This window comes from Pleurodeles waltl, chromosome 10, assembly GCF_031143425.1.
Source record: "Pleurodeles waltl isolate 20211129_DDA chromosome 10, aPleWal1.hap1.20221129, whole genome shotgun sequence".
NCBI lineage: Eukaryota > Metazoa > Chordata > Amphibia > Caudata > Salamandridae > Pleurodeles > Pleurodeles waltl.
In genome coordinates, this window is record NC_090449.1 from 71,522,385 (window position 1) to 71,536,754 (window position 14,370).

At 47.3% G+C, this 14,370-nt stretch overlaps 1 protein-coding gene across 5 annotated transcripts in view; it reads right to left on the reverse strand.

Annotated features, from left to right (window-relative positions):
• E4F1 (E4F transcription factor 1) overlaps positions 1 to 14,370 on the reverse strand; it is a 336,452-nt gene that overhangs the window by 161,076 nt on the left and 161,006 nt on the right. For all 5 annotated transcript variants that reach the window (XM_069209720.1, XM_069209718.1, XM_069209721.1 and 2 more), the window contains 2 exons: positions 8,329 to 8,434; positions 7,548 to 7,765 (listed from right to left, as the gene is read on the reverse strand). In XM_069209720.1, the coding sequence (XP_069065821.1) occupies positions 7,548 to 7,765; positions 8,329 to 8,434 (324 nt within the window). The remainder of the gene's footprint in view (positions 1 to 7,547; positions 7,766 to 8,328; positions 8,435 to 14,370) is intronic.

A 14,370-nucleotide genomic window follows, 5' to 3' on the forward strand; every position in this document is an offset into this window, starting at 1 on the left:
AGGTTCTAAACCAGGACTATAGGCATTTGAACCATACCCTCTTTAAGCAGAAGGTGAGTAAAATGTTGAAAATGCTACACCTACTGCAGGAGTGTCTCCTGACCTATTTTGGCCAGGTAATACACTCCCCGTGCGCACAGCACCACCAAGCCGTGCCCCCGTCTCCCCCTCCCCGCCCTCGCTGCTTCTAGGGATCGAGGCCCTCTGGGACCCCGATCCGCTAGAGTGTCTCTCTGGTTCCTCGGTCTTTCTCTGCCTTTGCCTCCTTTCAGCCTTTCTACTCTCTGCCTCCTTTCAGCCTTTCTACTCTCTGCCTCCTTTCAGCCTTTCTACTCTCTGCCTCCTTTCAGCCTTTCTACTCTCTGCCTCCTTTCAGCCTTTCTACTCTCTGCCTCCTTTCAGCCTTTCTACTCTCTGCCTCCTTTCAGCCTTTCTACTCTCTGCCTCCTTTCAGCCTTTCTACTCTCTGCCTCCTTTCAGCCTTTCTACTCTTTGCCTCTTTATCTGGGGCCTTTTTGCCCTCTTAATTTTGCGCCTTTTTTCCCCGCTCCCCCTCCCGTGCCCCCATTTGCACGCTCCTCCCGCCTCCCAGCTGCTCCTCCCTCCCCCCTCCCTTCTTAATGGCGGTCGCTGCACGCTAAGGCGAGTGTCTCCTCACCTATTTTGGCCAGGTAATACACTCCCCGCGCGCACAGCACCACCAAGCCGTGCCCTGGTCTCCCCCTCCCCGCCCTCGCTGCTTCTAGGGATCGAGGCCCTCCGGGACCCGATCCGCTAGAGAGTCTCTCTGGTTCTTCAGTCTTTCTCTGCTCTCTCTGCCTTTCTACTCTTTGCCTTTTTTCAGCCAGTACTCTTTGCCTTTTTTCTGCCTTTTATTCTTTGCCTCCTTTCAGCCTTTTACTCTTTGCCTTTTTTCTGCTTTTTACTCTTTGCCATTGTTCAGCCTTTACTCTTGCCTCTTTTTCCAACTTTTTAATCTTGGGCCTTTTTGCCCCCTTAGTTTTGCACCTTTTTCCCCCGCTCCTTTCCCCGCTCCCCCATTCGCCCACTCCTCCCACCTCCGAGCTGCTCCTCCCTCCCCCTCCCTTCTTAACGGCAGTTGCACGCAAGCCTGTCCACGCCAGTACCCCTGGGCCTCACAACAGCCACATCTCCAGCCTCCGCTACGACGCAGACACCCTCCGTGCACTCAATACTGGCCGAGACACCACCAGCTTCCAGGCCACTCCGAAGAGCACACACAGAACTTTCTCCTGCCACAACTGCAGCTTTACCTGCACCAGAGCCCACAAACCTCCCAGGCCCAAGACCAACCACCTCCACTGCATACTCCTCAACACCCGCTCCGCACGCAAGCACGCCATTGAGCTCTGGGACCTGCTCGACTCCACCACCCCGGACGTGGCCTTCCTAACCGAAACCTGGTGGAATGACTCCTCAGCACCTGACATTGCCATAGCCATTCCTGACGGGTACAAGGTCTCTTGCAGAGACCGCACCAACAAAACCGGAGGAGGCATAGACGTCATCCACAAAGCCACCCTCGAAGTCAAGACCCTCCTGGACAACTCCCTCAGCTCCGCCGAACTCCTGCACTTTCAAATCCACACCGACCCCAACACCACCCTCAGAGGAATGCTTATCTATAGGCCTCCTGGACCCAGGGCAATGTTCAGCAACGCCATCGCCGACCTTGCCAGCACCCACACACACTCCTCCACGGACTACATCCTCCTCGGGGACCTGAACTTTCACCTCAAAAGCAATAACTACATCAACTGCACCACCCTGATCGACAACCTAGCCAACCTCTGCTTCAGACAGCTCGTCAACGCACCCACCCACTCAGCCGGTCACACTAGACCCCATCTTCTCCACAAGCGACCACGTCACCTTGAATCACACCACCGAACTCTACTGGACTGGCCACCACTGCATCCATTTCACCTTCAAGAAACAAACCGAACACCACCTCACCGAGCAACCACCCTGTCGACGCTGGGGCAAAGTCACCGAAGATCAGCTAACCAACGCCCTAGCCCAGAAACCACCCACCTACCCCACTGACCCCGACAACGCCGCCCACAACCTCAAGCTATGGATCAACGACTGCGCCACTCAAGAAACCCTCCAACAACCAAATCAACAAAAAAGCCCCCTGGTTCACCAACGACCTCCAAGCCTCCAAACGAGACTGCAGTAAACTCAAGCAAAAATGGCTCCTCGAACACACAAACAACCACACAGCACTCATTGATGCCACACACAGCCATCGCCAACTCATCAGGCTAGTAAAAAGATCCTCCTTCAAAACCCGCCTAGAAAACAACGCTCACGACTGCAAAGAACTTTTCAACATAGTAAAGGAGCTCTCCAGCCCAAGCGGCACCGTCAACGACATCACCCCCTCCCAAGAACTATGCGATGCCCTAGCCACCGCCTTCCACCGCAAAATCAGACATCCACGACAGCTTCAACACCCCTCATTCCTCGGACACACCTACCCCGCTCTCCACGAACTCAACCTGCTCCAGCCGCCTAACCTCCTGGACCAGCATCAACGACGAAACTCGCAAGACCATTAATTCCATCCACTCCGGATCACCATCAGACCCCTGCCCACACCACATTTTCAACAAAGCAGACGCAGCCATCGCACCACACCTACGGAAGGTCATCAACATCTCCTTCGAAACAGCAAGATTCCCGGAAAGTTGGAAACACGCCGAAATCAATGCTCTGCTCAAGAAACCAAAGGCGGACCCCAAAGACCTGAAGAACTTCCGGCACATCTCCCTGCTCCCATTCCCGGCGAAGGTCATTGAGAAAATCGTCAACGCAGAGCTCACCCTGTACCTCGCAGACCACATCCTCGACCCCTCCCAGTCAGGCTTCAGATGAAACCACAGCACCGAGACCACCCTCCTCGCCGCCACAGAGGGCATCAGACGCTATCTCGACAATGGAGAAACATCGTCCCTCATCCTCCTAGACATGTCGGCCGCTTGCGACACTGTCTGCCACCACACTCTGAAAATCCACCTCCTCGAAGCAGGGATCCAAGACCAGGCCCTCGACTGGACCACATCCTTCCTCTCGGGCAGAACCCAGAGAGTCTGCCTCCCCCCATTCCTATCCAAAGCCTCCAACATAATCTGCGGCGTACCCCAGGGCTCATCCCTCAGCCAGACGCTGTTCAACATCTACATGACCCCCTTGCACAAGTGGCTCGTCAACACAACCTCAAAATCATCTCCTACACTGACAACACCCAACTCATCCTCTCCCTCATCAAGGAGGCACACACCGCCAAAACCAACCTCCACGAGGGCTTGAAAGCCGTCGCCCACTGGGCGAGAAGCAGCCAGCTGAAACTTAACTCTGACAAAACAGAGGTTCTCATCCTTGGGCCCACCCCCTCCGCTTGGGACGACTCGTGGTGGCCAGCCACGCTGGGCACCCCACCGACACCAACCGACCACGCACGAAACCTCAGCTTCATCCTCGACACATCCCTCTCCATGTCAAAACAAGTCAACGCCGTCTCCTCTTCCTGCTACAACACCCTCCGCATGCTTCGCAGAATCTACAAACAGATACCAACTGAAACAAGAAAAAACAGTAACTCGGGCCCTCGTCAGTAGCAGGCTCGACTACAGCAAAGTACTCTACGCAGGCATCCTATCCAAACACCTGCAACGCCTCCAACGCATCCAAAATCCCTCCGCCCAACTCATCCTCAACATCCCTCGCCACATCACCCCACAAGAGACCTTCACTGGCTCCCCGTCGACAAGGGGATCACCTTCAAGCTCCTCACCCACGCACACAAAGCACTTCACACCACCGGACCAACCTACCTGAACAGCAGACTCAGCGTCTACACCCACACCCGACAACTCCGCTCCACCAACCTCGCCTTCATCCCCCTGCATCCGGCACATATCCTCCGGCGGTAGATCTTTCTCTTACCTCGCCGCCAAAACCTGGAACACCCTCCTGTCTGACCTAAGACAGATCCAGGACCTGATCACCTTCAGAAGACACCTCTAGACCTGGCTCTTCGAGCAGTAGCAGCACCCCCACCCTCCCCCAGCACCTTGAAACCCTAACGGATAAGTAGTGCGCTTTAGAAATTGATTGATTAGGTTTTATATGTATTGCTATCTAGGCTGGTAGTAATGTTCATAATAGTCCTCTTCATCCTCCGTGATATTTGACATTGAGCCTGGAGGGGCTATGGCTGCTCTAGGCGTGCCTTCATCCTCAGTCTGCCTGATCAAGGAGGTGTCTTAGCGACATAGAAGACTATGATCTTGGCGCAAGATTTCTTGAAGTGGTAGATCTCGTCGACAGCATTGTCTGTGTTAGGAACAACAGGTGCAGCTTCTTAGCTGGTGGTGTTCGTGTCAATTACGGCATTATGGTTGTCACTGATGCTGTCGTCGTCAACGTGGAGGTTGTCGCTAACACTGGGATTTTTGTCGGTGATGATGTAGTGGTTGACATCTTTTCAGCCGGTCCGGATTTTACTGTCAACAGCTCTGATGATGATTTTTCAAATGGAGTAAGCCAGCTTTGAAAAAGGAGTAGTAGGCTTTGACCTCACGGCTTCTTGTGGGATTTTTTTCCTTTTTTCTCCCCATGAGAACTATCCCTTGAATACTATGGCGAGTCTTTTTTTAAACTTTCTAGATCCCTCGGAGGACCCTTGGCCATACAACCGGTCTCTTTTTCATGACCTTTCTTGTGAAAGAGTAAAATCCTCAATATTCACCTCCTTGGAAAGGACATACTTTCTTTATTTTAATTTCTGCAGCCATAAAAGTCTCCACAGACTATCCTTTAGCATCTTGGATGAAAAGGTTCAACAGATTTTACAATTGTTTACCTAGTGGGCAGGGTGACTGCCATATATGCATTTCTTGTGTGGGCCTTCAAAGAAGTCTTTCTGAAATTATTATAGCCAGTACCTGCTGAATGAAAGGTTAAAGTAGTCTATAGATTACCAAAATTTGGTTTAGTTTCTGAAGAACTGAGCAGAGCTCAGGGTGACTCCCTTCACACGATATGCAGTAGGAAACGGAGTGAAAAAGCCTCTGTGATGAGTTCTAGATGGTGCTGCCACCTAACTGGCTGGAGTTTTGTTCCTTATGTGTATGACGACCTTCACTTGATTAGTGTATCAACCTCATTTATAAGTTAAGTGTACTTTAGACGGTACCATGGAACTCCCACTTGGACAACAGGGAATGACTTAAGCATGTGAATCTAGGAAAGATCTAATACTGGAGATATTAACTGTTATTTGTGAAGCACCAATGCAACAAGCAAGATGGCTCTTGCTAACCAGATAACCCTATACATAGTACAGCCTCAAGGAAGATATCAAATGAAAAACATTTCCCATCATCCTGATCAAAATAATAATTTTTAAGACGATCCTGGCAAGCAAAAACATTGTTCAAATAAACACACTTATGATACTGGCAATACAACCCAGCTGACTGGAATGTATTTGGTAGCGGTAGCTCAGTCAGCAGCAGTCTTCACTGTTTCAGCATGTCTCTGATACAACCATCAGTCACAACCATTTTCTTTTTATCCTTTTAAATACATCATTGTCCACATTCAATATCACAAAGGTAAAAGTACGCCAGAGCCCTCCAACAACCTAGGTCATGATTTGCCATAACAAAGTGGTTGCCATCAGATCTGCCTATTCATCCATTCCTGCTGAAAGACTAGCCCAACGCTAGCTGACAAATACTTGTACTGCTCAGTGTCCAGGACAACCATGCTTTAGACTGCCTGGTTAACTTTCTGCAGTCCCTTGGAAGGTGGTGATCTCTGTCTGTATGAGGGAAGACGGCATGAGCTTTTAGCCTCCACCAGGAAATCAGACAATCAAGAAATCAGCAGGTTGTTCAGATGAGTAAGATTATCATCATTTGGCAGTCCAGTGCCAACATGTGTAACGGCAACAACATTCTTTTATCAGCATCCTTCCTCACATTTCCAGGGCATCATCTACACCAATCATAACATAGTATATGCTAAACCAGTATACTTAATTGCAAACGCGAGAGCTAGAGAATTTAGCAACTTTTTAAATGGTGCTTTGGGCCTCACCTCTCCGGGTAGACAAAACGTTCCTCTTAAGGCCTGTAATGTACTTTGGAAAAGGAGGCATTCAAGTTCTTGCATTAGAACTCTGGTATTCTATATCATCTGTATTCTTTCTCAGTGCACCATGAACGCTTATTTAATGTTCCCCCTTAAGTTCAATTCACTTCTTAACTATCCTAGAGCTGCCTCCTTCAGTAATGCTTACATACCCTGCCTTGTCTTGAAAGAGCCATTTTGTTATTACCATCTTCACAAGATCACGCCTCTGCAAAATCTCTCATTAAAGTCCTTTAGTGGATTACCTGGGACTATTGCTCAAGTCTTGTGATTCGATCTTGACTAACTAATTTGCAAGGTGTATTGTTATTCAGTTTTCTTTCAACTAGTCTCGTCAGTTTTATTCCACTTTTGGCTGTTTTGTATAGGTCTCATCGTTATCGCTGTGGTGGGCTAGTTTTCTGACCCAGACAATGTCCAATCTACTTAAAATCTGAATAAATAAAGCTTAAAGTTCACGCACTTCTTCACTATGAATTTAAATACAAATGGTAGCAAGATGGGTGCGTTTGGTTAGTAACCAAACATCATATAATGCATCAGATAGCCACTGGTGTTTCTTTTTACAATTTTACCCAACAGACGTTTTATAGGTACCTTACAACAGAGCAGCAAAGTATGGTACACACTTTAGTGGAAAAAATGTCCAAGGGTCTACATTAATTTGGCAAAACTTAATTCCCTTCATGAAAATGTCCATTCTTGTGCCAGAATAGTTAACAATTTAATGTTCCATCAACAGATAATTCACTCTATTATTTTTACCAACTGTCCACTGTTGTGCCCCAAGAAGTGCGAAGGAATTATTGTGGGCTCTTGAACATTTTATCTCAAACAGTAGACGCTACCCCCTTTGTTTTCTATTCGTAATTTAATGTGCCCTGATGATTTTGCTTCACTATAAATACTTTTCTTTCCAGGTGAGAAATTCAAAAAGCAGTCTGCCAGCAAAGGCAGCTTATGTCATTAAATATTGTACAAGTGTTGCTGCACTTGTAAACAATCTAGACTTGTGGGGTGATTACAGGGGATGACTGTGCTCTGAAGTGCCAAGAACAAGCCTAACTACAGCCATGTTCCAATGGGAGGAGTTTTGTAAAAATATCTGACATCTTCCATGCTAGGCAAAAACCTTTTGATGGTAAAGCAAGACAGGAACTCAAATACATTAGGGAGGCACACAAAGCTTATGATAGAGTTTTTATTATGAGAAAAAAAGCAGTTTGAATTAGCATAAAGTTAGGAGGTTAAGTACGGTTTCCAAGTACTACAACTGGTAAAGAAATTGTTAGATGCATGGCTGTAGGTCAGTCTCTTACAAGATAAAACAAGGTGGCAATATAAAACACTAGTACACTCACCTTGGTTTTGTAGCGCTTGCCACACCTTGAACAGGGGAAGGGCCGATCATCCGAGTGCACCCGCAAGTGTCCCTTTACATGTGCAATTGTCTTGTACAGCTTGCCACATTCCCCACATTTGTAGCGCCTTTCAGTGAAGTGAACCTCAAGGTGTTTTTTCAACAGATGCCACTTGACAAACTCCTTACCACAGTGGGCACACTTGTGAGATTGGAAGCCTGAGGTGATTGCCAACAGTGAAACAAGAATTACAGAGCATTAAACACAAATACATTTTACAGAGATGTCAAAAGAACTGAAAGCTAACAAATGTACCATCTGCATGAGTACTATCCCAAATATTTCAGAAGAAGTTAAATATCAGAAGAAGATAGTGAGTTTTTTTTCTGTCCTGTATAAGTGCACACTAATAAAATACCTGCATTTCTAATAATACAGGAAAAAAAAGACAATAGTTAAACAACAATTTCTAATGCGATGTCGGAATCGAGTCTCTTCAGGTGGGGCTGGGGAGATGTTATATTGGGAGAAATGTGAGTGCAATTAGCAATAGGTGGAGTAAACACTTGCAATTAATTGAAAAGATCAGCAACTTGAAGACACATTAATACTTGTGCATCAAGATGTATTCAGCTCTGTTTTTAAAACAATTACAGAAGTGAAATTTGAAGAGATACATCCCCTTCCCCATTGATATATATGAAGAAATAATCATGCCATAAGTTAGTAATCCATTTTTGAGCAGTTACAACAATCTTGCAATTCCGCAGAAGAAACATACCTTGATGCCCCTGAATGTGGACTTTAAGCTCATCGATGTCAGGAAAGATTTCATTACAGTGAGGACATGAGTGATTCTGAAACACATTTTCTGTTGTCCCATCTGTCTATTAGAAAGAAGAAAGTACAAGGCAATGTTCTCATGTAAACACATATTGAATATTCCCTTTACTAAAACCAAGTCAAGATAGAAACATGTAAACATAACACTGAAAAAAACAAGCATGATGGTAGACACGGACTGCTACTGTGAGAGGGTGTACAACTCAGTGCAAGTCCATACCATAAACCAATAGATGCAGGTTGGACATAAAAACAGCAAATAGGAATGGACAACGAAACTAACATTACACTCCATGTTTCTCATAAGAAAACGATCTTCGCACAATACATTAAGTATGAAAAATGTTAAACATTTTTGGCACGCTCAGTTAGCTCTGTTAGTAAATAAAATGGCAAATACAAAATGTCAAGCATGCTGCATTGCACCAAGTCAATTGACTTTGGACCTCAAACCTGTCAACTGCTTGAAAGCTTTGATGAGTGGAGAATACAATAAAGCTTGAACAAAAGCAGAGGGATTGTGTTTGGTTTTGGGGGGTGGGGTGGGGGGGGCTTACTACTCTTTTTGGTTAATAAGCCACTGACAAAGAAGGATACTGGTGATACAACATACTGGCCTATCATTACAGCCTCTGCACATAGGATACCAGGATCATACAACCTAACAAAGGATAGACAAGGGACAGGCTCAAATCATGTAAATGGTTTTTAACAGCAGCCAAACTATGCTCAAAATCAGCTGCTGAGTTAGTTACTTCAATACACTAATCATCCGGCGCAAGGGTTATGAATGTTTGAAAAATCCTCTATTGTGATGTCAACATCTACCAGAAAGCAGCATACTCTAGACACTAACACCAGAGTCACCAATAATCTTCAACCGTTCAATATTAAACATTTAAATGAAGCACTGTAAATTAAGTCTATGTCTCCTACATTTAACAGGCAGCAATGTAAATGTCTGGATATGCAATTTGTGATTGTATTTATGTAGCACTTACAACCCCAGATGAGGCATCAAAGCGCTTTCCAGAGATTGGCACACTACCTCGGAACCCAAAAGGATTAATATAGGGAAACAGGAGTGCATATGAGTGGTGACATGCAAGTCTTAGGTGGATTGAATAGACTGGAGGGATAGAAGAGAGAATAGTCTAGAAAGTGGTAATTGGGAGATCAATGGTAACAAAATGAGGTTTGGCATTAGTAAAAGGAGAGCTACATGATGAAAGAATTTAGAAGGGTTCTTTGGGTGATCATACTAGTAAAATGGGGCTTGGGGTGAACTGGGGTGGGGGTAGGGGGAAGAGTCTAGAAAAGGTTATTTTGGAGATCATAGCAGTAGAATGAGGTTTTGGGATGAGTCGGAATGGAGATAGAGGGGACATGAGATTTATAAGAACTAGACTGAGATACCACTGAGGCATTACAAAGGGTGTAGGGGTAAACATATTTACAAGCCTTTTAAAAATCTTATTTACAATAGGGAATTTGGAAAGAGAGGGTTGTTCAGGCAGCCGCAGAAAGGCTGGTAGAGTAGACAGAGCCCTACAGTGTCCACAGAGAGGAATCCTGTTGGGCCACAGAAAGAATAAAGATGAGAATAGCAGATAAAGGAGAGAGAGGATCTATAAATTTGTCTGTAAAATATCTTAGAAAGCTTTGCCAATGACAGGCGTAAACCATTTTTCTGGAGGAACACCTGGCTGGCAAGATAACGTTAGACTTCAGGGGAAAGGTCAAAAGCTGTGAGCTGTGAGCTGACATCCCTCAATCTCCATGAATGAAGGTGCAAAGTTGACAGGTTCTGGTGAAGAACCCTCCCTGGCTGCTGATGGGACAGAAGATACTCCCGAAGGGGAAGCCTGATTGGAGGATCAATGCTTATTTTCAGAAGCTTAGCATAGCAGACTCTCCATGCCCAGCCCGGAGCCTCAAGGATTTTGGACCGGTCGATCTTGTTCTTGAGAACTCTGGGCAGACGTGGAATGGGCGGAAAGACGTACAGGGGGGCCTGAGCTCCCCTTGCTATGAAAAGCTTCACCGAGCGAGTGCCACCCTGGAAACTCCAACGAACAAAACTTAAGACATTACGGGTTCTCTGCGGAGGCGTACAGCTCTAACCAAGGCTCTCCCCACTGATGAAAGAGACCTTGTTATAACTCCAAATGGCGATGCCACTCGTGACCCTCTAGGTGTCGACGGCTGAGTTCATCTGCCCTGGCGTTCAGAGAACCTGTCAGGTGTTGAACCACCAGGGTTATGCCCTGCTGTTCAAGCCATGTCCAGAGACTCAGGGCCTCTTGACGAAGGGTCCACGACCCCACCCTGCTTGTTGCAGTACCACATGGTGGTGATGTCTGACCACCTGCACTAACTTCCCTTTGGAAAGTGAAGAAATGCTTTCAACACTAGTCAGATTTCCCAGAGCTCCAATGTGCTGAGGTTGAGTTTTGATTCCACTGGAGAACAGAGTTCTCTGATCTTCACCTCTTCCAGATGGCCACCCCACCCCACCAGTGATGCCTGTCACTACTGTGATGTCTAGTTGGGGAAGGGAGAGGAGTCTGCCTCTGATCAAATCGCAGTCCGTAATCTACCACTGCAGGTTGTTTGCAATTCCTTGCAAGATCTGTACCATGTCGGAGAGCGCTCTCTGATGCTGGTCCCACTGGAACTTCAGGTCCCACTGGAACTTCAGGTCCCACTGGAACTTCAGGTCCCACTGGAGAGCCTGCATATGTCAACTGGCATCTTTTACCAGCAGGATGCAGCAGGCCAGGAGGCCCTGCAGTCTTGGAGTCAGTCTCAATGAAACCCAGGACAGAGGCCGAAACATCAGTATCATAGCCTGGATATTCTGACCTCGCTGCTCTGGAGTATAAGTCCAAAACTGCACTGTGTCTAGAACAGCTCCTATGAAAGAGTGAGAGTCAGTTGACACTTCTGCACTATTATAGTGAACACAAACGAATGCAAGAGGTTCACCGTAGTCTGGAGGTGGGAGACAACAGCTTGGTGCGAATTTGCCTTCAACAGCCAGTCATCAAGGTAGGGAAAGACAGACACTCCTAACCTGCACAGATGAGCTGCAACCACCTCCATCACTTTCGTGAACACCCAGGGGGCACTAGTAAGGCCAAAAGGTTCATGGCCAACCTTGAACTGCAGAGTAATGCTGTGGGCCAGCAGGATAGGGATAGGAAAACGTGTGTCTGGCAAGTCCAACGATACCAACCAGTCTTCTAGGGCAGACGAGACCTGAGCCAACGTGAGCACCTTGAACTTTTTTGAGGAAGATATTTACAGTACGCAAGTCTAGAACAGGGCGGTGGAGTGAAATGTGTGTTTTGACCACTGACTTCGTGTTGCACCACTTTGTACTTGGCTTAGCTGTCCAGTGTTCACCAGTTAGACTCCATTTTGTATTCAGTTTAGCACCTTAGTTTCATTCTGCCTATTGACTTTATCGTAGCATTACACTGCCATGTTAAAGGCTGGCAGTGATTTCCCACGTTGTCTGTCTGTTTTCGTGCTTTTTCTCACCAAGGCTTCTGGTTGATAAGAATGTACTCAGGCAGCAGGTAACGGCATTGCTTTGACTTGACATCTTGGTATTGTGGCCAAACCCAAACATGTTATTTTCAAAGCACACCTAAACTAGCCAGCATGTTTAAATACTTCCTGCGCAACAGGGGGGGATTTTCCATTACATTTTTTATTTTATTTTTAAGATAAAACAGACCCAGTTTGACAGTAGGAGATTCAGGGACCTCAATCAGGATTCAGACGTCAGGTGCCTGATACAGATTTCCAGTGAGGGTGGAGATCTTTCGCAGCCGAATGGGGTCATCGGCCTGCTGGCAGGAGAAAGATGAAGCACCTGACAGGCCCTATGGTGATGCATTTTTAATTCATTATTTGCATTGCATTATAACAAAGATAGATATATTTGCTGTGTATACTGTGGAGAATCATTTTGGTATGTTTTCATTTCATGGCTTTTTTTTTTTTTAACGTGTGCTTTCAACATACTAATCTCCTTTTAGGAACCTTGCGTAGTGAAATAATAAATGTATTCTTTGGACAAAGAAGTGCATTACAGAGACTGATTGTCAGTGTGTGAGTATTATAGCTCGGTCATTAGTGAAAAGCAAAACAGGCGGAGACCCTTGTTCTTCTTGGGAATCATGCAGTCAAATTCGTAGTCCATGCAGGAAGTAATAAAAGTAGTTTCACCTAAGAAGACATTTGGCGGCATTTCAAGCAAGCCCCTATACCATGCTGCTCCCTGCTGATGTTGGGCTAAACCCAGAAACACATTGTAGGAAGTTGGCTCTGTATGTGTTATTTCAAAGTAAGGAAAGCGCGCAGGGGCGGCCGGGTGCAGTGTGCAAACACACGTCGGGTTTCTAATAGATTTCAATGAGAGACCAAGGGGTCTCTTCAGCGGTGCAGGCAGAGGCGGGGGGGGGGGGCTCCTCGGGGGAGCCACCACCTGGGCAAGGGAGAGGGCCTCCTGGGGATCACTCCTGCACTGGAGTTCCGATCCTTCAGGTCCTGGGGGCTGCGGGTGCAGGGTCTTTTTCAGGCGTCGGGATTTCAGAGTTAGGCAGTCGTGGTCAGGGGAGCCTCGGGATTCCCTCTGCAGGCGTCGCTGTGGGGGCTCAGGGGGGACAACTTTGGTTACTCACAGTCTTGGAGTCGCCGGAGGGTCCTCCCTGTAGCGTTGTTTCTCCACCAGTCGAGTCGGGGTCGCCGGGTGCAGTGTTGCAAGTCTCACGCTTCTTGCGGGGATTGCAGGGGTGTTTAAATCTGCTCCTCTGGAAACAAAGTTGCAGTCTTTTTGGAACAGGGCCGCTGTCCTCGGGAGTTTCTTGTTCCTCTTTAAGCAGGGTAGTCCTCTGAGGATTCAGTGGTCACTGGTCCTGGGGAAAGCGTCGCTGGAGCAGGTTTCTTTAGAAGGCAGGAGACAGGCCGGTAGGACTGGGGCCAAAGCAGTTGGTGTCTTCTTTCTTCTTCTGCAGGGGTCTTTCAGCTCAGCAGTCCTCTTCTTGTAGTTGCAGGAATCTACCTTCCTAGGTTCTGGGGAGCCCCTAAATACTGAATTTAGGGGTGTGTTTAGGTCTGGGAGGGCAGTAGCCAATGGCTACTGTCCTTGAGGGTGGGTACACCCTCTTTGTGCCTCCTCCCTGAGGGGAGGGGGGTACATCCCTATTCCTATTGGGTGAATCCTCCATCTGCAAGATGGAGGATTTCTAAAAGTCAGAGTCACCTCAGCTCAGGACACCTTAGGGGCTGTCCTGACGGGCCAGTGACTCCTCCTTGTTTTTCTCATTATCTCTCCTGGACTCGCCGCCAAAAGTGGGGGCTGGGTCCAGGGGGCGGGCATCTCCACTAGCTGGAGTGCCCTGGGGCATTGTAACACGAAGCTTGAGCCTTTGAAGCTCACTGCTAGGTGTTACAGTTCCTGCAGGGGGGAGGTGTGAAGCACCTCCACCCACAGCAGGCTTTGTTTCTGTCCTCAGAGAGCACAAAAGCTCTCACCACATGGGGTCAGAAACTCGTCTCTCAGCAGCAGGCTGGCACAGACCAGTCAGTCCTGCACTGAACAATTGGGTAAAATACAGGGGGCATCTCTAAGATGCCCTCGGTGTGCATTTTTTTTTAATAAATCCAACACTGGCATCAGTGTGGGTTTATTATTCTGAGAAGTTTGATACCAAACTTCCCAGTATTCAGTGTAGCCATTATGGTGCTGTGGAGTTCATTTTTGACAGACTCCCAGCCCTATATGGCTACCCTGCACTTACAATGTCTAAGGGTTTGCTTAGACACTGTAGGGGCATAGTGCTCATGCACCTATGCCCTCACCTGTGGTATAGTGCACCCTGCCTTAGGGCTGAGAGGCCTGCTAGAGGGGTGACTTACCTATGCCACAGGCAGTGTGAGGTTGGCATGGCACCCTGAGGGGAGTGCC